The 24,417-nt window shown below is 32.1% G+C and overlaps 1 protein-coding gene across 2 annotated transcripts in view; it reads left to right on the top strand.

Moving 5' to 3' along the window:
• LOC126891729 (uncharacterized) overlaps positions 1–21,950 on the top strand; it is a 196,920-nt gene extending 174,970 nt beyond the window's left edge. For both annotated transcript variants that reach the window (XM_050661005.1, XM_050661004.1), the window contains 2 exons: positions 13,416–13,550; positions 21,770–21,950. In XM_050661005.1, the coding sequence (XP_050516962.1) occupies positions 13,416–13,550; positions 21,770–21,931 (297 nt within the window). In that variant the 3' untranslated portion in view covers positions 21,932–21,950. The remainder of the gene's footprint in view (positions 1–13,415; positions 13,551–21,769) is intronic.
• The last annotated feature ends 2,467 nt before the right edge of the window (positions 21,951–24,417 follow it).

The raw sequence follows: 24,417 nt of genomic DNA, 5'->3' as shown, positions 1-24,417 counted from the left end.
CTTAAGTTCAAGTTTTTGGGGTCGCCACCCTTGTCCCCCGGCCGCCATCTTGGAAATGGTGCGCAAAGGGGTTTCGCGTTATATCTCGTAAACTACCAACCCTACGGAAAATTTAATTAAACATAAAATGTAGCAAATTAAAATTTCTACAATTTTATTTCTATTACTTTTTATCGTCAAGTGACCAACAAAAAAAAATAAACAAAAATTTGTAAAAAAATTTTAACAAGATTCCTTTTGGAGGTTATAACTTTTTTCAGTTCATTTTAAAATAAAATAACATTATATCAATTTTGTAGAAGGTTTTTCAGCGAACAATTTCCACTATAAATTTGTTTAATTTTATTTATTTATATAGGTGTTACAGCGCTCCAAACTTGACCAGATTCTCGAATGTTCATAGGGATATAATAAAAACAAAAGTTAGGCTTACTTTTCTATCTATATATATATTTTTTATTCATACAATTTATTATGATTTTAACATTCCTATGCTATTATTAATCTGTTTTTGACCTTTCTCCCCACTATAAAACTTTTAACTCGAAGCATATATAGAAACGACCCAAGAAGTTGTTTGAGGACAAATTCGCCGGTTCAGAAGAAGAATGACGCAACCGCATATTGCAAAATTCTTAAGAAGAGCAAAAAACGAATTTTTGTTATCAAAATCATAAAGTATGATCAAAATTAGCCATTCACCACACCGTGGTCAGGATCTGACCACAGGATCTGACCGAGATATAAGCGTTTTTTGGGGTGTGCCGCTTGTTTATGAAGTAATATAACTTTTTTCCTATTGTATATTTTGACTTAAAATTTTCCAAAAAACTTCTTCATAATTATATTTTATTGTTGTGTTGGTTAAAATTATAAACTAAAAAGTTTGTCACTCAACTTTTTTAAGTAAACATGAAACTAACGAAATATGATGACAAAATGTTTAAAAACTAACAACTCCTTTTTTAATGTGTTTAAATATTTAGGACAAATCCCATTGTTATCTACATACTTCAGAGATTAAACAGTAAAATTTTCAAAAAGAAATATTTACAGCGACCAAAGATACAGCGAGGTAAATTTGAAAAATCATCAACATTGATTTTCGGCACTTTTGTATAAAATTTGATTTTTGAACATGTTTCACCAAATCTAGATAAAAATAAATTTCATATTCGGATTCAGCGACCTCGAAAACATAAAAATAGACCAAAATTGGCCATTCACCTTAAATTTGATTTTCGTGGTCGGCATAAAGACTGCTACCGCTCGACTAATATATAGATAGAAAAGTATTTTTTTTATTGTATTCCTATGAGACTTCGAGAATCTGGTCAAGATTGGAGCGCTGTAAAACCTAGATAATAAATACAATTAAACAACTTTATAGCGAAAATTGTTCATTGAAAAATCCTCTACATAATCGCTATGATGTTATTTTATTGTGAAATGAACGGAAAAAAAGTTATAACCTCCAAAAGGAAACTTCTTACAAAATTTTCTCATATTTTTATCTATAACTTTTTTGTTGGTCACTTGACGATAAAAAGTAATATATATAAAATTATATAAAATTTAATTTACTACATTTTATGTGTAATTAAATTTTCTGTACGATTGCTAGTTTAGAAGATACAGCGCGAAAACCCTTTGCAACCCTTTTTCCAATATGGCGGCCGAGGGACAAGGGTGGCGACCCCAAAAACTTGAACTTACGCCCGGTTTCATAATCAGTTAAAGTGGACTTTAAGTTTTAAGTTGGTACCCTTGTCAATGCAATTCATATGGGTAAATGTCAACGTTAAAGTGAACTTTAGTTAATGTTCACTTTAAGTTGATTATGAAACCGGGCGTTAAGCTTCTACTGAACCCCCTAGACATTAAAAAAATAAAATTGACTCCTCTAAGAAATGCAACCTAAAAGTAACATTTTAATGGACTATTACTCAAATTGTATTTTTGAGGTTTTATCAAAATGGCGTCACCGTAAATCACTTAATGAAACTCTGTACGCCGAGATGGAGACTCATAATGAAAGATGTATTTTTTTAAAATTAGCATGAAGTAAAACTCCCTAGTGTAGTTGGTATATTTAATAAAAATTCTAAAAAATTTTTAAAAATCCAAACGGATTACGTTCAAAACGTTTTCGGACTTATCAGTCCATCATCAGTGAACCTAAAAGTAAGTAATCTCACTTAGTAAAATTGAAAAGGGTGAAATTTTGAATGTTAAAAATTGAAAAGTGTGGTTACGATTACTTACTCTCTGTCCTTGCTAAATAGCCACAATGCCAAACACTGGTCAAGATGAATGTTCTAACTACATGGTGAAATCTGATCTACAATTTGGCTTACATTGGATGCCAACGGATTAGTACTAGGTACATGATGCTCTACTCCATTAATTAAGAGATTTTTTATTATTAGGTCTACATTGAACTACGTTTAGTCTGTCAATGATTTAGAAGGAAGTTGAAATACTTCAAATGTCAGTAACATTGACATCCAGGAAAGGGAATTTTTAAGGTATTAACCAAGGTCAAGATCCAATGTGGTTACGGAAATTTAAGTTTAAGACTGTGTTGGAATTTTAATTTTTAATATTAGAATTTAAATTTACTATTTTTATAAAAATATTACAACAATTACTATAAACCTGACTATAAAATTAAATTTGATCGAACTTATTGTCATAATATGGTAATGAAAACAAAATGTAAGATAGAATTATTGGTTAATGAAAGTTAATAATTTTTGGCCTAAAATAGCCTTGTGGGTGAAAGTTAAAACGTTGAAGTGATACAACAGTTGTTTAGTGTGTATAGAAATATAAATTTGTTAACTGTAATGTTGGTTGTATAAGTCTAGTAAGATATTGATTCTGTATGAAATTAACTATTTAAAAAAAATTGGTGAGAATTGAGTTAACTGATATAAGATTGTTAAGTGAAAAACATAAATAATTGACTGAATGTGAAAATGTGTTAGTTATAGTCAAAAATATAGGAAATATAACATTATGCATAGAAAAGAAAATGGAATTATTTGATTGTTAAATTAAAACGAAGTTGATAAAATGTGTAAATGAACAAAAGATTCAAAAGAAGTGCGTCAACCGGATGCACAAGACACAAACTGTATTTGGAAAATAATTAAAAGTTAAAAATAGTAAAATAAGAATAAAGTTGTAAAGTTAGAGATTAGAGTGGCTAGAAAGTTAAATGCAACATATTAAAATTTTGAATTTTTAAGAAAAAATTTTTAAAAATGAAAAATAAAAAGAAAAAGAAAAATAAAATAAAAAGGAAAAAGGACCTGTATGAAAAAGAAGAATTAAATGAATAGCGTAGTAAAACATTTTGGAAAAGACCAACGAACGAAGTAAAGACCCAAGCGGCGAATAGACAAATAGATAAGGTCAATGATTTATGAAGGGAAAAGTAGGGTGAGAAAATGGCAAAGGGTGAATTAGTTGTGTTGGTGTTACTGGGGGTTGTAGAGTAAATGATTAGTGTGAAAGGAGATTTTGGAAATAGAAGGAAGTGAAGTATGAAAAAGAATGAAAAAGAAGGTTAAGTTAAAGGTTTTATGGGTGAGGTCAGGAAAGTTGCTAAGTGTGAAGGATAAATTGAAAAAACAAGTAATTTAGGAAAAAAGTTGACGGTGAATGGGAGTAAAATTGCGATTAAGGGAGGTTTATCTATTCACACAATTGGGACTGGACCTCAAGTCTCGGATAATCTCCAAATCCTCATACAAGTCCAATCGGAGTGTGTTTTTCTGCTGTATATTGTGCACCAACTGGACACCCTCAGGAATCTTAAGTTCATGTCTATTGACTTTAAGGTGATGTGAGAAAGAGGAAGTAGTATCTCTCTTACTATATTCTAGGGATCTGGTGGCAAGAGATCTACAAGTTCTACCGATGTAGTCATTGCATCACATCTACAGATTGCATCACAATTTGAGCAAGAGAGTTTATATACACCACTACGGTTCATGTAGTTGATTGGATCCTTAGTATTGGTCAAACTCTTGTTAAGGGTGTTATTAACTTTAAAAGAAATTTTTATATTATCACAGGAGTTGGTAATAATGTATTTAACTCTTTCAGATAGATTAGGGTTATGGAAAGGCAATGAAGCATAAATCGGAGTTGTTGTAGATGAAGTAGAAGAAAAAGCTGACTGTTGAAGTAATCTGAGCTCTCTTTTACTCTCTTTTATGTTGGAGTTTATTGATGATATCAGGGTCATAACCATTGTTTATAGCAATCTGTTTAATGATGTTTAATTCTTTGTTAAATTCTGTAGATGAAAGAGGAATAGAATTTAATCTGTGGATAAAACTACGGAATGAAGAAAGTTTGTGGGAAAGAGGATGATTAGATGATGAATGAAAATTGAACTTTGGAAAGATTTTTTATTCTTGGATGGAATCGAAAATTGGAGAACTTATTCTTGTTTAAAGTTTTTTGTTGATCAGATCTAATCTTATTGTTAACCAAACGTTGTAATTTATTATTGACTGTATTGAATTTAACTGTGCGAGAGTGATCAACCTTATCCTGAATGTCTGACATTAAAAAATTGATGTTAATATAACCTAAATTATCAAGTAGAGAATCATATGTTACCTTAAGTTTACAATTGATGTAATTAAGCTTACTGTAGTGCTTACAAATTTCTTTCCTCAAAATTTTATTCTGAATGGAGATCCTGGTATTGGGATGTACATTATTGGATGTCTTAACTCTACAAAAGGTAGTTAATTCTCTACTTGATACTTTAGGTTATATTAACATCAATTTTTTAATGTCAGACATTCAGGATAAGGTTGATCACTCTCGCACAGTTAAATTCAATACAGTCAATAATAAATTACAACGTTTGGTTAACAATAAGATTAGATCTGATCAACAAAAAACTTTAAACAAGAATAAGTTCTCCAATTTTCGATTCCATCCAAGAATCAAAAATCTTTCCAAAGTTCAATTTTCCGATGATGAATTAAAACTATTGAATCTCGGCCACAAACACTCCATTCCCACCAATTTGTCTGTCAAAGATCTTGAGAGTCTTTCTATTGAGACCGATACAGTCATTCAAAATCTTTCCATTTCTCTTACACAAAAAACTTCTATCAGAAATTCTTGTATCCAAACCATCAATAAATTCAAAAATAAACTTTCTAACAATAACCATTCTATTGATTACAACAATTCATCATCGTCTTCTTCTCTTACACCTAATCCAGCCCACAGTAACAACATTTCTTCAACTTCTTCATTTCCCAATTTTTCTCTTAAAAAAAACCAATTCTCTTTTATCCACCTTAAAGTCAATAAAAAATAAGATTAAAAACCATCAACTTGTTTTTAGTAAAGCAGATAAGGGCAACTGTCTTGTTATTTTAGAACAACAACTATACATTGATAAAGTCACTTCCTTTCTTGACACCAATAATTTTACCCTTCTTCCTGTTGATCCATCTAAATCTTTTGTTTCAAAATTGAAAAATAATTTAAAACAATATTGTGATTTCTTCTCTGAACATGAAGCACCATACAATAAAATTCCATCTAATCCATTGATCCCTAGGTTATACGGTTTACCAAAGATCCACAAAGTTGACATTCCTATCCGTCCCGTCGTCAGTTTTATAAACACCCCAGTTTCTATTTTATCTAAATTCATTCTAAAAATTATCAAGAACTTCATAAACTTCACTCCCCAATTTACAGTTTTGAATTCTCGCCAATTAGTTGAAAAACTTCAACTTATTAATCTTAATCCGAATATTACTATGCTTTCCTTTGATGTTAGCAATTTATTTACCTCAGTACCCAAACATGAATCTATTAGTCTGGTTAACTCACTTCTTTTAAATAACTCTATCACCCCTAATACCACTTCGTCTATCATAAACATTCTCAAAATTTGTCTATCTCAAGATTACTTTGTTTTCAATAACAACTTTTACCAACATCCTGATGGTCTAGCAATGGGTAGTTGCTTATCCCCGTTCCTAGCTGATGTTTTTATGGATCATTTAGAATCCAACTATATCATAAAAAATACTGAGATTTTACACTGGTTCCGTTATGTAGATGATTGTTTACTTCTTATCTCAGGCGATTCCAACTCAGCACAGAATTTACTTCATAAAATAAATCAAATTCATCCAAAAACCACTTTCACTATGGAACTAGAAACTTCTAACTCCATTAATTCCTTAGACCTTTCTATCACCAGACTAGATGACCATTTCAACTTTGGGATCTACCGTAAACCCACTCAAACAGATCAGGTAATTCATTCATCATCTAATCATCCTCTTTCCCACAAACTTTCTTCATTCCGTAGTTTTATTCACAGATTAAATTCTATTCCTCTTTCATCTACAGAATTTAACAAAGAATTAAACATCATTAAACAGATTGCTATAAACAATGGTTATGACCCTGATATCATCAATAAACTCCAACATAAAAGAGAGTAAAAGAGAGCTCAGATTACTTCAACAGTCAGCTTTTTCTTCTACTTCATCTCCAACAACTCCGATTTATGCTTCATTGCCTTTCCATAACCCTAATCTATCTGAAAGAGTTAAATACATTATTACCAACTCCTGTGATAATATAAAAATTTCTTTTAAAGTTAATAACACCCTTAACAAGAGTTTGACCAATACTAAGGATCCAATCAACTACATGAACCGTAGTGGTGTATATAAACTCTCTTGCTCAGATTGTGATGCTACCTACATCGGTAGAACTTGTAGATCTCTTGCCACCAGATCCCTAGAACATAGTAAGAGAGATACTACTTCCTCTTTCTCACATCACCTTAAAGTCAATAGACATGAACTTAAGATTCCTGAGGGTGTCCAGTTGGTGCACAATATACAGCAGAAAAACACACTCCGATTGGACTTGTATGAGGATTTGGAGATTATCCGAGACTTGAGGTCCAGTCCCAATTGTGTGAATAGACAAACCTCCCTTAATCGCAATTTTACTCCCATTCACCGTCAACTTTTTTCCTAAATTACTTGTTTTTTCAATTTATCCTTCACACTTAGCAACTTTCCTGACCTCACCCATAAAACCTTTAATTTAACCTTCTTTTTCATTCTTTTTCATACTTCACTTCCTTCTATTTCCAAAATCTCCTTTCATACTAATCATTTACTCTACAACCCCCAGTAACACCAACACAACTAATTCACCCTTTGCCATTTTCTCACCCTACTTTTCCCTTCATAAATCATTGACCTTATCTATTTGTCTATTCGCCGCTTGGGTCTTTACTTCGTTCGTTGGTCTTTTCCAAAATGTTTTACTACGCTATTCACTTAATTCTTCTTTTTCATACAGGTCCTTTTTCCTTTTTATTTTATTTTTCTTTTTCTTTTTATTTTTCATTTTTAAAAATTTTTTCTTAAAAATTCAAAATTTTAATATGTTGCATTTAACTTTCTAGCCACTCTAATCTCTAACTTTACAACTTTATTCTTATTTTACTATTTTTAACTTTTAATTATTTTCCAAATACAGTTTGTGTCTTGTGCATCCGGTTGACGCACTTCTTTTGAATCTTTTGTTCATTTACACATTTTATCAACTTCGTTTTAATTTAACAATCAAATAATTCCATTTTCTTTTCTATGCATAATGTTATATTTCCTATATTTTTGACTATAACTAACACATTTTCACATTCAGTCAATTATTTATATTTTTCACTTAACAATCTTATATCAGTTACCTCAATTCTCACCAATTTTTTTTTTAAATAGTTAATTTCATACAGAATCAATATCTTACTAGACTTATACAACCAACATTACAGTTAACAAATTTATATTTCTATACACACTAAACAACTGTTGTATCACTTCAACGTTTTAACTTTCACCCACAAGGCTATTTTAGGCCAAAAATTATTAACTTTCATTAACCAATAATTCTATCTTACATTTTGTTTTCATTACCATATTATGACAATAAGTTCGATCAAATTTAATTTTATAGTCAGGTTTATAGTAATTGTTGTAATATTTTTATAAAAATAGTAAATTTAAATTCTAATATTAAAAATTAAAATTCCAACACAGTCCTAAACTTAAATTTCCGTAACCACATTGGATCTTGACCTTGGTTAATACCTTAAAAATTCCCTTTCCTGGATGTCAATGTTACTGACATTTGAAGTATTTCAACTTCCTTCTAAATCATTGACAGACTAAACGTAGTTCAATGTAGACCTAATAATAAAAAATCTCTTAATTAATGGAGTAGAGCATCATGTACCTAGTACTAATCCGTTGGCATCCAGTGTAAGCCAAATTGTAGATCAGATTTCACCATGTAGTTAGAACATTCATCTTGACCAGTGTTTGGCATTGTGGCTATTTAGCAAGGACAGAGAGTAAGTAATCGTAACCACACTTTTCAATTTTTAACATTCAAAATTTCACCCTTTTCAATTTTACTAAGTGAGATTACTTACTTTTAGGTTCACTGATGATGGACTGATAAGTCCGAAAACGTTTTGAACGCAATCCGTTTGGATTAAAAAAAAATTTTTAGAATTTTTATTAAATATACCAACTACACTAGGGAGTTTTACTTCATGTTAATTTTATTTAACTAGATGGTATACAGCCAACCTTCGGGTATTATCCCGTTTTATTTTTTTTATGTATTTTTTTGTTATCTTGTTATGGTAGTTACATATATGTATGTAAGTACAGTTAAGTCCGCGAGTCTTTACCCGTGCCTAATTAATACCTGGCGAGATAATTCTCTTCCACGCATGAAACTAATGACAAACCAGCTGCCGCCTGTTATTAAGTAAAAACACATGTTATTTTTATGAACGATCTAGACTCAGTTCATTGAAAAGAGATAGGTACAAAGAAAGACGATTAGGGATGTTTTCACATATTTTAAGTACAATTTCTGACGTTTTGGTTTGTTTACTTTTGTGGCTGTCAGATAGTTGAATTTTTGCTGTTATTTTGTCGAATTTTTGTATTTTGAATTTTTTTATAGTATACGCTCTGAGCTTTGCTGGTGTCGCTCCTAGCGGATCACTAATTTAACTTTCACCGGTAATTTTTAAATTTATTATTTAATTGTTGTCGCTTAATATTTACAACGCTAAAAAGTAATTAAATTGTAATAGATTTTTTTAAGATTTTGCTAATCATTTTGACGTTATATTGATGAAATATTAATTTCTTACTTCGGATACTTTCACAATTATCGTGTAGATGGCGCTAAGATTAATAGATTAATTTATAATTACATATTACGGAACATTAAAAAAACGTAAATTCAGTATTTAAAACGTAAGTATGTTTAAGGTAAAAGTATATACCACAGCTTTGACCAACTAATATTTTTTATAATTAATGTTTTTAATTTTAATTTTAAATTAATCACTTTGACATTTATGTCAAATTTCCGGTAAACGTTTACAGACTTGTCACTACTGGCGCTCGCGAATTTATAAATATCCCCTTTACGTACGAGCTCACAGCGTATACAAACAGTTTTCACAACTAATTTTATATTGGAGTTAGAAATTTTATGATAAGTTTATGTTATTTTACGATACATTTTGACAACATACAAATAACCTCGTTGTTGACAGAGTCACAGAGTTAAGGCATGCTTGTGTTTAATGTTCCACCAAAGTGAATAAAATAACAAAAAGAAAATATTTTATCGAATTTTTTTATAAATTGTTTATCTATTTATTAATCGATGATAATAAAAGAATTTATTAAGCTACTACAAATGTAGCTGTAATTATGCACCAACATTTTAAAGCAAAACTTAAATTTGACATTCTATTTATTTGAAAACGTCAAATTTTATACGATTAACCCGTCGGAATAATACCCAGTTTCTGTCACTTACTATTGTGTTTAATACATTTTCGACCTATTTTGTATGCTTTAAATGATGACGCACGGGTAAAGACTCGGGGACTCAACTGTATATATTTATGTACATATGTACTATAATATAAGAAATAAATGTTTGGATTATCCGTGCTTTTCAATTATCCGTGCCACGTCCAGTCCCGAGGAGCACGGATAAAGGTCGGGACACACATATCCGTACCGAGCTCGCACCGCGCAGCAAGGCTGGCCATGCTGTCTCTTCTCGGTGCGGGCCCGGTGCGGATATGTGTGTCCCGGTCTTAATGGTACGGGAGCAAAGTATGCTAAATGTGCAGTCACTCGAGCGTCATGGGGACCTATTGGGTTGTGAAGAGTAGGTCCTAAAACCAAAAAAAAGTTAAGTAAAGTTTTCCATTTAAGTGGGGACTTTCCATTTTTTAATTTAATTTTCCATTTAAAACAATCATTTTTTCCGATTAAAGCACCATCTATCCATAATTCGAAAAAATATCTCGAATAAAAGTTTCTTATTTTTAAGTAAGGAATCCAAATCTGCAATAAAAAATGGGGTTCCCATTTAAGATTTTAAAGTAACCCCCCACCTCACCTCCGTGGGGGGTCGTGTTTGGTGCCATTCGATAGATTTGTTAAAAATATTGAATACGTGTATTTTTCAGTTTGATGATTTATTGTCGCATCTGATGAAGTTCAAATGGCTTAAAATTTGTAATTTGTAGGTCATGTGACCAATTTCTCTGGCTAGTTTCAACTACAATGATCTAAAGTTTAACCTGGTGATGGTCTGCTAAGACCGAAAACGTTCGATAATTTGTGATGTACTTTTTAGTCCAACTTGGATTTTTTTAAGAAATTTGTAAGAAAAAATTTATATACCACTTACAAAAGGAAGTCTTTTTACTTCTTCAGTAAATAATTTTTAGTAAACCGGGTGGTGAATTGGAAAACGGGCCATAGGAAACTCAATGTAAAATTCTAAACTGTTGAATTCCTGCTTCCCTAATTATTTTACATCAAAAGACATGTAAAGGATTGAAATCTTTATTGAAAATAATTGTTAAAATTGTTTTACGAATTTAACACATTCCAAAATTTTGTAAAATATAATAAATTTTATCAAAGCATTTGCCAAATTTAAGCCACACACAGTGCAAGAATGTGTATAAGGTTGCGTTCGGTCACAATGAAATTATTATATTAACAATATTTTGAACTGTCAGTATTTTTATTTTATCATTATTTTATTGTTTAAAAAATAATGAAGTTGAAAAGATGTCATCAGTTGAGGAGAAAGTAGTAATAATAAAGATGTTTTATTCAGTCAATAGTTTGCGTACTGTCAGAAATAGTAACGTATGGCCTTACTTTTACATGCTTTTAGGCACTTACTACGGCACCATGCTACCTATAAATTTTTTTCAAAATTTTGGAATGTGTTTAAATCGTAGAACAATTTAATCCAGCAAGCCACTGCGCATCCGCTCGGAAAAATATTCTGATTCGGATTTTTTGCACAATCACGCTCAAAAAGGACTCCTTTTAACAAATTTGCATGTTGCCAGGACCAAAAGGTGGCCAAAAATTTTTTAAACGTTTTTTTTTCCTAAAATTATTTTTTTTGCATGGAAAAAAGTTTTTTTAGGTTTTTTGGATCATTCCAAACAGAAAAGGTCTTTAGTGACTTTTCTCTAAAAATGATAGTTTTTGCCATATAAGCGATTAAAAATTGAAAAATTGCGAAATCGTTCATTTTTAACCCTCAAAAACTATGTGAAAAGCTGAAAATTTCAATGTTGCTAAGGTAGGTAGATATTCTTTAAGCATCGACTGATGAAATCCCGAAGAGTTTTTTGCAATACAATATTCAAAACTCCTTTGTTTTTTAATTTATAATCAAGCGTGCGCGACACTATTTTCCACCGTTGCATGTGTATACAGTATGGTGCTAATGAAAGGAATAAATTCGTTTTTTCGTAAACCGGCGACTTTAAGGAAAAATCCCGAAATAGGTCGATTTTTATTTTTAAGTTATGATATTGTGTTATGTATTATGGTATACTAGTGATGTCATCCATCTGGACGTGATGACGTAATCGATGATTTTTTTAAATAAGAATAGGGGTCGTGTGCTAGCCCATTTGAAAGGTTCTTCAATTCTCTATTCACTAGTATAAACATTTACATAATTATTTATACAGGGTGTCCAAAAAAAGTTTTTAATTAAATTATTTGAAAAAAAAAAGAAAAATATATGTAATTTATTGAATTCAAAATACATTTTACTGTTACCCGAAAACTAAAAAATGTTTATTTCACAAATAAACATTGCTTTTCGATTAAATTCAGTGTTCAAGCCAGCTCCCGCCAGCCACCTGCCTCTTGGAAGTTTGAACATTTAATTTAAGCGAAAAGCAATGTTTGTTTGTGAAATTAACTTTGTTTTCTGATTTTTGAAAGCAGTGAACTGTATTTTGAATTAAATAAATTACATTCATTCTTCTTTTTTTGTCAAATAATTTAATTTAATAAAAATTTTTTGGACACCCTGAATAAATAATTATGTAAATGTTTATATTACTGAATAGAGAATTGAAGAACCTTTCAAATGAGCTAGCACATGACCCCTATTCTCATTTAAAAAAAATCATCGATTACGTCATCACGTCCAGATGGATGACGTCACTAGTATACCATATATGCCACAATATCATAACTTAAAAATAAAAATCGACCTGTTTCGAGATTTTTCCTTAAAGTCGCCAGTTTACAAAAAAACGAATTTATTCCTCTCATTTGCACCATACTGTATACACATGCAACGGTAGAAAATAGTGTCGCGCACACTTGATTAGCAATTAAAAAACAAAGGAGTTTTGAATATGGTATTGCAAAAAACTCTTCGGGATTTAATCAATCGATGTTTAAAGAATATCTACCTACCTTGGCAACATTCAAATTTTCAGTTTTTCACATAGTTTTTGGGGGTTAAAAATGGCCGATTTCGTAATTTTTCAATTTTTAATCGCTTATATGTCAAAAACTATCATTTTTAGAGACAAGTCACTAAAGACCTTTTCTGTTTTGAATGATCAAAAATACCTAAAAAAAAACTTTTTCCATGCAAAAAAAATAATTTTAGGAAAAAAACAAATAAAAACGTTTAAAAAATTTTTGATCACCTTTTGGTCCTGGCAACATGCACATTTGTTAAAAGGAGTCCTTTTTGATGAGAGTGTTCAAAAAATCCGAATCAGAATATTTTTCCAAGCGGATGCGCAGGTTTTCTGGACTAATTTTAACTTTTGTTTTTAATACAGATTTTAATCCTCTACAAATAGTTTCACATGACTTTTGATGTAAAATAATTAGGGAAGCAGGAATTCAACAATTTAGAATTTTACATTGAGTTTCCTATGGCCCGTTTTCCAATTCACCACCCTGTATAGAGAATAAAGTACTGCAAACTTTTTGTTTCAGCGGTGCCCAGATTATCGACTACTTCAGATTAACTGGGCTATTAAAAGGGATAATAATACAGAAAACGATTATGTATATGGACATCTCCTTAATGCATGGGTTGGTTGGAACGACGCAGATTATATTTTTTCGAAAGTAAGTTATTATAAATACCAGTGGGGCACCCAGGTGGGGGTTTTGGGAGTTAACTATTTTTTACTGATTATTTTTTTTTCGACAGCTCTACATGCAGACTATTGATTATCTTCAAAATCTTCTTCTTTCTCGAAACTCCTTATGCCCCTCAGAGGCGTCGGAGGTTTTATTCATCTTCTATCCATCTCTTCCATTTCTTGCGGTCCTTTGCTAACTCCTTCATTTGTTGATGTGTTTTTCCTTTTTCCTGTCCAATTTCTATAATCTGATCGATCAAATCCATCTCTTCCTTGGCCTCCCTTTCCTTCTTTCACCATATCTTTTCGATTTCATCACCTGCTTTGGTAGTCTTCCTGATCCATTCTGTTAATGTGTCCATACCATTTTAATTTTCTTTTTGGTATCTTGGTTATTATCGATTCCTGTTTCAGTCTTTTTCTAATATCTTCATTTCTTATTCTGTCCAATTTCGTTTTTCCTGCTATTTTTCTTAGCTGCTTCATCTCCGCTGCGTTTATTGTACTGTCTATTTTTGCATTGTTTACCCATGTCTCACTTGCATATATTAAAGTTGGTACAGAGATTGCGTTGTATACCTTCAGTTTTATTTCTTTATCTATTTCTTCCTTTCCAAATATTGTTTTATTTAGTGCATAGTAGACCTTACTTGCTTTTTTCGCTCTGTATGAGATTTCTTGATCTATCTTTCCATTCTCTGCTATTATTACTCCAAGGTATTCAAACATCGAGACTGTTTCTATTATTTCGTTTTTGCACCTAAATATCGTTTGGTTTATTTCTTCCCTTTTCTTTTGGGTTTCATTTACCTCCATTTTCAAATTTTCTATTTCCTCGACCCAGATATCGATTAATTTTTGCATTTTCTCTTTATTTTCTGCTATTATTACTAAGTCATCTGCATATAGTGATCCCTCCATTCTCACTGATACTAAATTCCTGTACCCGATTTTTGACTGTGATTGCCTTGACCTTCTTTTAGCGCTCTTCATTACTCTCTCCATTACTAATATAAACAAAACTGGGCTGAGACTCTCCCCTTGTTTTATTCCTCTCCTTAGGTTTATTATTGGCGATCTGTTTCCGTTTATTTGTACTTTAGCAAGATAGCAAGTTCGTTTCTTTATGTACTTTTTACCACGCTTACTATCTTTTGCGGGATTTGCAGATCTTCCATTACTGACCATAGTACTTCTCTATTTATAGCATCAAAAGCAGCTTTAATATCTATAAACGTAATATATAAGCCTTCTCCTATTTCGTTTTTCCTTTTAATTATATTTCTCAGTATGTATATATTATCTATTGTTCCTCTTTATTTCCTAAATGCCGCTTGTTCTTCTTCTAGTTTTCCTTCTAGTTCTTTCCTGAGCTTCCTTTCTATCTTCAAAATAAGGGAGTTAAAAGGAACTACAATGTTAACGGGGTTTTATTATTTCATAATAATATGGTCAATAAACCTCTAAATATGACAAAACCGAGGAGTGCTACCATTTAAACGGGTGCGTTTTTAAGAAATGGGTGAACAGCATAGCTTTTCCTCAGTTTCAATATTTTCAATTTTACCGTAAATGAGAGACGACAACGCTAGGCCCCTTTTTGGTTTAACGCCAAACATAGCTTCATATGACTTAATGGCCACCCATAAAACATCAAAAACTCTTTTGAGTTTGTCGACATACAGCGGAGATCCGAAACTATAACAAAATTTATAATTATTCGGCATAGGCGTAACCAGGGGGGGGGGTTTTGGGGGTTGTAACCCCCCCCATTGGGATGTGCTTTCAGCTCTATACGCTTAACATCATATCCCTCAGATATTTCCAGTAGTTGTAACCCCCCCCTTTCAGGTAGATGTAACCCCCCCCTTAGGATCATCCTGGTTACGCCTATGTTATTCGGTCTTTCACCAAGGCATTTGGTGTGTGTCGACATTCACCGGTGAATGTCGACATACACCAATTTTGGACTTTCACGGTAACATATAATTGACATATACACATGCAATATGTCCCTCTAAGTTGGAGCCATATGGAAAACTTTTTTATTATTAATTTTATGAAAAAAAATTATTCTTCATAAAATTCCTTGCATAGCCTAAAACCTGAGATGTAATCATTAGATATCACATTTTATCAATGGTATACGAGGTACGTTAAGAAATATGAATTTCGCTCAAAAGTACCTTCATATTTCACAATATGGAAAAGTGTTACATATTAAGAAAAGTTATTTGGAATTAAAAATTGTGTTCTAATATGTAATTATATTCTTCTAATTGAAAAAAAAATCAAATTTTTTTCTCAAATTGCAGATACCCTGGGAGATCCTACGGATATCTTATTTAAAAATAGTCCTAGAATTTTTTACAATATGTACACCATTTTAAAGTAAAGAAAATAAGCTTCCTTTTGTAATCAGAAATGTATACACATCATGTGGAAGAAAAAAAGTTATAATGAGAAATAAAAAATAATCGTAAAATAATTAAAAATCGTTAAAAGTATAAAATTTAAACAAACCATAACTTGCTTAAAAATAGTCGTACCACCTTATATAATAGATAATTTTAATGGTACAGTGGAACCTCGATTATCCGTCAGGGCACCGGACCAAGGGTATGACGGATAATCGAAAAGACGGTTAACAGAACATTAACAATAATTAATTGATTAAACGATTAAGTGACACAATCAATGTTCGAATTTGAATTAAATTTAATTATGGTGACACACAGATATTGACTGTAATAATTATAGTGCTGTGCACTTTTATTTTCGGCTTGCGATTCTAAAAATAGAACTCTAAAAGCACGGTATCATTTATCACCCATTTAAATTGAAATGTAATCCAGAGCCCTGAATAAGAACAAAAATTATTTACATAAAAAATGCGGTGGTGGCATAACTGCACGTGTACATTTCAACGAATTTCGTTTGGTTTATCGCAATGCTCAAACAAAATGAGTTGATGACTAAATTTTTACTTTTGTAGTCAATATAACTTATGTAGGTATGGTCACTGGGCCTCGATTTTTGACCCTTCGCTTCGCTAGCGAACGTATTCGTTTCGTATCTGTTTAGTATACGAAGCAAATACGTTCGATAACGAAGCGAAGGGTCAAAAATCGAGGCCCTGACGGTTAACAGAGGTGACAATTAATAGAGAGACGGATAATCGAGGTTCCACTGTAATTTACTTATCTTCCTACTCAATGTACCATTACATACACCTAGAAATGCGTAGAAATTTGAAAAATCATATTTTGAAAACTATAAATCGTAGTAGTCGGAGAGATAGAAGCGAATTTTATGCGTGATAAGTAATATGGAAAAACTATACGGGAATATGTTGAATTAGTTGTGTACATGACTTTCCCCAACGGCCGGAAACCAGAGTGGGGGACGAGGGTAGTTATAAGGGGTCAAAGTCGCGGTTTGTATTATTTTTTTTGTGACGCTCATGATTGAGATAATGCACCAAAATTTGGAAATAAAAAGGTCATGACATAACTAAGTAAAATCTCCAGGGGTGGAACGCTGCTTGGCCGACAAAGGGGTGGGACAGGGGTGAATATAAAAAATGTAAGGGTTATTTTGCGACGTTCGTGATTGAGATAGTGCACCAAAATTTGGGAATAAGTAGACCATGACATAACTAAGTAAAATCCCCAGAGGCGGAAACCAGAGTGGGGACGAAGGTAGTTATAAGGGATCAAAATCGCGGTTTTTATTATTTTTTCTGTGATGCTCATGATCGAGATAGTGCACCAAAATTTGGGAATAAGTAGGTCATGACGTAACTAAGTAAAATCTCCAGGGGTGGAACGCTGCGTGGCCGACAAACGGGTAGAGGCAGAGATGCATATAAAAATTATAACGGATTTTTTGTGACGTTCGTGATCGAGATAGTGAACCAAAATTTGGAAGTAAGTAGATCATGACGTAACTAAGCAAAATCTCCAGGGGCGGAAACCAGAGTTGGGGATGAGGGTAGTTTTAAGGGGTCAAAGTCGCAGTTTGTATTATTTTTTTTTGTAACGCAGCACAACATTTGTCCCCCACGCAGCGTTCCCCCTGGAGATTTTACTTAGTAATGTCGTGATCTACTTATTCCCAAATTTTAGTGCACTCCATTATGAGCGTCACAAAAAAATAATAAAAACCGCGACTTTGGCCTCTTACAACTACCCTCGTCCCCCACTCTGGTTTCCGCCTCTGGGGATTTTACTTAGTTATATGGTCAGGGCCCCCGCAAGGCTGATTGGCGCCCGCGTGCGGGACATATTTTGGCGCCCTTTAAATCTACTATACAGTGTGAGTAGGGAGGAACGCACCAAACTTTAAGACTGTATAATATACGTAAAGATAATAAAAAATAACTCATATGTCGTTATTCGATTTTCATTTGTTTGCGAGATAACGGGGTGTTAAAATTTTTCTTACAAACTGACGATTTATTCATTGCTCTAAAACCGGTTGAGGCGTGCAAATGATATTTGGTGGGCTTTAAGACACAGTTGGTGCACATGTTTTGACACACAATTAAGAATTTTATATTCACCATTGACGCGCGTACGGGTAATAGTCTAAAATTTTTGAAACAAAAAAAATAGTACGGCACTGAGATATTTCAAATTAAAAATTATTTTTGAATTCCCTGTTTAATTTCTGACAAACAATATATTTTCATGTTTGTTCATACGACGTTTCGTTTTCATGCACAAAATAAAATATCTTAACGCTTACAAAGTATTCGAAATACGTTTCTACACATTCATTTAGAAACTTCGTCGACAACTTTGTAAGCGTTAAGATGTTTTATTTTTTGCATGAAAACGAAGCGTCGCATGAAAAAAAGGGAAGATAGATTTTTTATCACAAACTGAACGAGGAATTCAAGAAAGATTTTTAATTTGAAATATTTCACTGGCGTACCATTTTTATCTTTAAAAAATTTCAGACTATTACCCGTACGCGCGCCAATGGTGAATATAAATTTCTTAATTGTATGTCAAAACATGCGCAATAACTATGTCTTAAAACCCAGCAAATTTCGTTTGCACACCTCAACCGGTATAAGAGCAATAAATAAATCGTCAGTTTGTAAGAAAAATCTTAACACCCCGTATCTCGGAAACAAATGAAAATCGAATAACAACATATGAGTTATTTTGGATTACTTTTACGTATATTATACAGTCTTAAAGTTTGGTGCGTTCCTCCCCACTTATCCCGTATAAAACTAATAATTATTTTTGAAAAATTTAAACCCATACTGAAAGACTACATTATTACTGAGGCCGAAAGTCCCTGAAAACTTCTATAATGTTGATTTTAATAAGGTTCAGGGGTGAAAATAAAAGAGAAAATTTAGTGTGATTTTGAATAATTGCAAATATTTAATTCAAAAGAAACTTTTTATTTATTTTAAGGGACTTTAATTTTAATTTTATTTTTAAGACTGTCGGCCCTTTGCAATAACGTTATCTTTCATTCTGCGTTTAATTTTTTTAAATATACTTATTAGTTTTCTCAGGATTCGAAAAAAAATGAATACATTTAAAACACATTGAAAATTTTGACAGGCGACATTTTACGCCTTTCCCCTTAAATTTTTTGCATTATTAATGAAGAACCCTGCATATTAAATTAAAAATATACATTTAAGTAAATAAACAATAATATTTTGTCATTTCAAAATTTTTAAACAAATTTTATACATACATACATAACTAGGAACCATATATGGGAGACTGTTTTATTATTAATTTTACGAGAAAAAGTTATTCTTCATAAAAAGTTCTGCATTGTCTAGAACTCAGAATGCAAAAATCAAGATCAAATATCAAATTTTATGAATCTTATACGAAGTATGTCAAAAAATATTAATTTCGGTCAAGAGAAAAGTACGTTTAGTTTTCACAATATTGAAAAGTTGTTATGAAAAGTTGTTCAGAATTAAAAACTATGTTTCTATATGCAATATGCAATTACATCCTTCTAATTGAAATATATTGCGATCTAGAAAGGCACTTTGCTTTTGACCGAAACTCATATTTTTTACATATATCTCATATAAAATTGAAAAAAATTTGATAGAATTTGATGGTTGCATCTTAGATTTTAGACCATGCAAAGCTTTTTAGAAAGAACTTTTTTTTCATTTATGTATGTCTCAACCTCAAAGGGTCATTGGCGTAATACAGTTAGAAGGTTTACAATTTATTTAGTACATTTATAGAATACAAGTATGATGTCAAATTGGTCATATCAAAAGAACTTTTTATCGTACATTAATTGTACTTTTTAACAACGCCCTTTTCATTTATTAGAAATAATGTGATAAGTCTTTTATTATTAATAATAAGCCCTTTTCAGTTATTACAAATAATGTGATAACTCTTTTATTATTATCTATTAATTAATTAATCAATAACAATAAAACAGTTAATTATCGCATTATTCGTATCTAATAAATGAAAAAGACGTTGGGTATCTGTAATTTGAGAAAAAAATTTCAATTAAAAGGATGTAATTGCATATTAAAACAGTTTTTAATTAATTGCAAACAACTTTTCATAATAATGAGTAATAAGGTACTCTTGATCGAAATTCATATTTTTGATACTCATAAGATTGACACAATTTTATATTTGGTTGCATTTTAGTTTTTAGACTATGCAAAGCACTTTATGAAGAATAATTTTTTTCCGTAAAATTAATAATAAAAAAGTTTTCCATATGGTTCCAAGTTACGCAGATGCAATGTCTTAATTATTTTCGGGAATAATTATTTTTTTCAGTAATAACACAATATTTTATTTTTGACATTTCTCTAGCTGTTCATGAAATAATTAAAATTGTATATAAAAAATGATTATCTCATTCAAAATAAATATTTATTATTTACCAAACCTTCGGTTTGGCGCCCCTTTGGGGTTACGCCTGCGTGCACCGCACGCGTTGCACGTCCGGTTACGGGGGCCCTGTATATGGTCTACTTATTCCCAAATTTTAGTGCACTATCTCAATCATGAATGTCGCAAAAAACCCCTTATATTTTTTATATTCACATCTGACCCACCCCTTTCTCTTCCAGGCAGCGTTCCACCCCTGAAGATTTTACTTAGTTACGTCATGACCTACTTGTTCCCAAATTTTGGTGCACTATCTCGATGATGAGCGTCACAAAAAAATAATAAAAACTGCGACTTTGACCCCTTATAACTACCCGCGTCCCCCACTCTGATTTCCGCCTTTGCGGATTTTACTTAGATATGTCATGGTCTACTTATTCCCAAATTTTGGTGCACTATCTCAATCACGAACGTCGCAAAAAAACCCCTTATATTTTTTATATTCACCCCTACACCAACTTTGTCGCCCACGCAGCGTTCCGCCCCTGAGATTGTACTTAGTTACGTCCTGACCTACTTATTCCCAAGTTTTGGTGCACTATCTCAATCATGAGCGTCACAAAAAAATAATAAAACCGCGACTTTGGCCCCTTATAACTTCCCTCGTCCCCCACTCTGGTTTCCGCCCGATGGTGAAAGTCATGTACACAACTAATTGAACATATCCCCGTATAGTTTTTCCATATTAATTATCATGCACAAAATCCGCTCCCAGATCTTAGACTATAGAGACTTCTAACAAACGCCATTTTAAAGAGTAGGGACGGAAGTTTTTTTTTGTGAATCAATCCCTATACCTATATCCCGGTGGAAAAAGTTATGGGGCAAAAACCATATTGCTTTCTTTCGTGTTTTTTTTAATATTTTCTAAAAAAAATATTTTATAAAAAATATATTAAAATATTTTTGACTTTAAAAGGTGATATTTTGATAGTTAATTTAATCTGGAACAATTTTTCTGTAGACGTGTTTGTACCAAAAGTGCATAGAACTCACCCTAATGCACCCTGTGCTTATAGACTTATTCACCCCTTTCTCAAAACGCACCCTTTAAATGGTAGGACTCCGCGGCTTTTTCATATTTAGAGGTCCATTGACCATGTGAAATAATAAAACCCCGTTAACGTTGTAATGCATAATCAATAGCCTAATAATTACGTTGTTTTGTTTACTGCAGACAACACAAGATGTTAAAACAAATTATACTGTTTTTTATTTTGTTTAAAAAATAAATTTTTCCCTCTCGCTCTTTTATAATTTTTTTCAATAATCTCTGTTTTAGGGCCGCTATGTAAAGTATAAAAGATTGGGTGGTTTTGCTGTTTTTAATATAGAACAAGATGATTACAAAGGAGTTTGTGGAGAAAAATTAGTTCTATTGAAGGGGTTACTTAAGGGTTTCGGGTTATCGGATAATTCGTTTATCAGACAAAAACGGATTTAAATAAATTTATTGGTACATAGTTTTAATTTTTTTCATGGTCCTATATTTTTTCCCAAAAAATAAATCCAGTCTCGGAAAAGAAGGAGATCACCCGATAGTGTAGCATTCATCATGCTGCCCTCCTTAAAATTCCCTTAAAAGCCCCTTAAGAATTCCCTTAACTACGCTTATGCCTCTCGATTTGACGTGCGGCAACATAAATTCAAACAGCGAAGAGGGGGCGATACGTCAACGTTAGAGAAGCTGACGTTGGCATATCTTGACGCTTGAAATAAATTAGTTGGTCAGAAAACTCAGTCAAGACAGACACGTCACATACCGAGATTTAAGCTAAGGACACATTATTAACACGTGTCGTGTTAACACGTGTCGACACGGCACGTCAGAATGCGACATATCAGATAGGCCGGACACATATCTCTCAGTGGCGACGCGTGACTTTTCCTGAAGTGCTACCAAAACCAGATGCAAAAAATCTTATTTAAAAAAATGAAGATAATATCATATTGTGGCTAAATGTATATATACACTCACCGGCACAAAATTCCGCCACCCAAAATTTTTGATTAAGTTTGACAATCTATAACTTTATTATTTATACTTCGATTTTCAAGATTCTTGCACGAGTTTGTAGGTACATGTATTGATGTCAATTACTATTATTCCGGTAACAAAAATTTTTTGCTTAGATGGCATTATACGGGGGTGAATGTAAGCGTTGTTTTTTCTCCTAACTTTAAAAAATTCTGTGGAGAAATTGGAGGGCTGATTTTGTTTCATACTCCTTTTGTATTATCCTGGAGGTATCACTAAGGTCTTGTTTTTTGAAATTATTTGAATATCTCTTTTCTTGTAAGAGCTGTAATTAAAAACACTGATTTGAAGGTTTATTTAATTAAAAATATCAAACGCACTAAAATTAACAAAACAAAACAAATTTAACAACAAAACAAAACAATTCAATAGCGGTTATGTCCACCTCTTGCAGCAACGACTGCTCGCAATCTGTTTAGCATGTAATAAAGATGTGTTTTCCTTGCCTGGGGAATAGCCCGATATTCCTCTACCAGGGCCATAACTGTACCAAATTTTCTGGAGGCCTAGGATGACGGCAAATAGCTTTTTTTATTCATCCCATAAATGCTCAATATGATTGAGATCTGGGCTGCATGCGGGCCATTCTAATCTTATCAATCCAATCTCAATTGTATGAGTCAATCAGTGTTTTTATTTACAAAAAATGGTACAGCTCTTACAAGAAAAAAGATATTCGGATAATTAAAAAAACAACATGTTGGTGATGCCTCCGGGAAAATATGACAGGACTATGAAACAAAATCAGCTATTCCATTTTTCCACAGATTTTTTTAAAATTAGGAGAAAATACAACGCCTCCTTTCACCCCTGTACAATGACATGCAAGCAAAATTGTTTGTTACCGGAATAATACCAAACAATTTGAATACATGTACCTAAAAACTGGTGCAAGAATCTTGAAAATAGGAGCACAAATAATAAAGTTATAAATTGTCAAACTTAATCAAAAATTTTGGGTGGCGGAATTTTGTGCCGGTGAGTGTAGCTTCAATAATATCATTTTGTATATCATTTGAATCTCTCGGAAAAACAGATGTTTCTAGATGTTGACAAAATTTTTGATCCTTTTTGGCAATTAATGTTAACAATTCCCTCTAATTGCCTCGATTGTCAGAGTCGTCGCACTCAAAATAACCACGAAACGCTAGTTCTTGTTTGGCCCAAAAACATACAGTATCTATTATAAGTGTGCTAAGGATATACCTATCTATTTTTTTTAACAAACTCATTATGTTCAGCAATATTTGCTTTAAAAGCTTGGTTAAGAGAACTTTTGATTTTTGTTTTGCCAAACTGAATCAAATTTGGTATACATCTTACATGTAGGTAACGGAGAAATTTCATGTCTCCTTTTTAAAAATCTAACACTATTTTAATCGTGACCCTGGTCCACCCATTTTTCTGTAGAAACCAGAAGACGTGGCCAATAATACAGTATATTTTTCTTGCAATCATAATATAACCAAGGATTTTCACTGTACTAACTAAATTTAAAATATCGAACTACTTTTGTTGATTCCTTTTTTAAATTGTTTAAAATAGGTTTTTCATTTTTAATCTCATTTTTTTCTTCAAAATTATACAAGGAGAATTACTTTTCAAGTAGTTGATCGATTAAGAAGCGACACTCATCCATGGTTAACTGCACGCACACTTTTTATAGGTACTGTCACCAATTTTAAATGTGGTAACAGCGCTACTGATACAGAGCTTATGCCGTCGCTTCTTCAATATTTTCAGTCACTACCCGGTCACGAGCGCCAGCGTGGGTATATAACCATTGTAACCAGAAATGGGTCTGGTAACAGAGTATAATAAAGTGCAACTGAGTCACATAAACTCGCCAATATTTTCGTGTCTACGAGTAGTTGGCTATTTACTGAGTTAGG

This window comes from Diabrotica virgifera, chromosome 9, assembly GCF_917563875.1.
Source record: "Diabrotica virgifera virgifera chromosome 9, PGI_DIABVI_V3a".
Classification (NCBI taxonomy): Eukaryota; Metazoa; Arthropoda; class Insecta; order Coleoptera; family Chrysomelidae; genus Diabrotica; species Diabrotica virgifera.
This window is presented reverse-complemented; position numbering and strand designations above follow the sequence as displayed.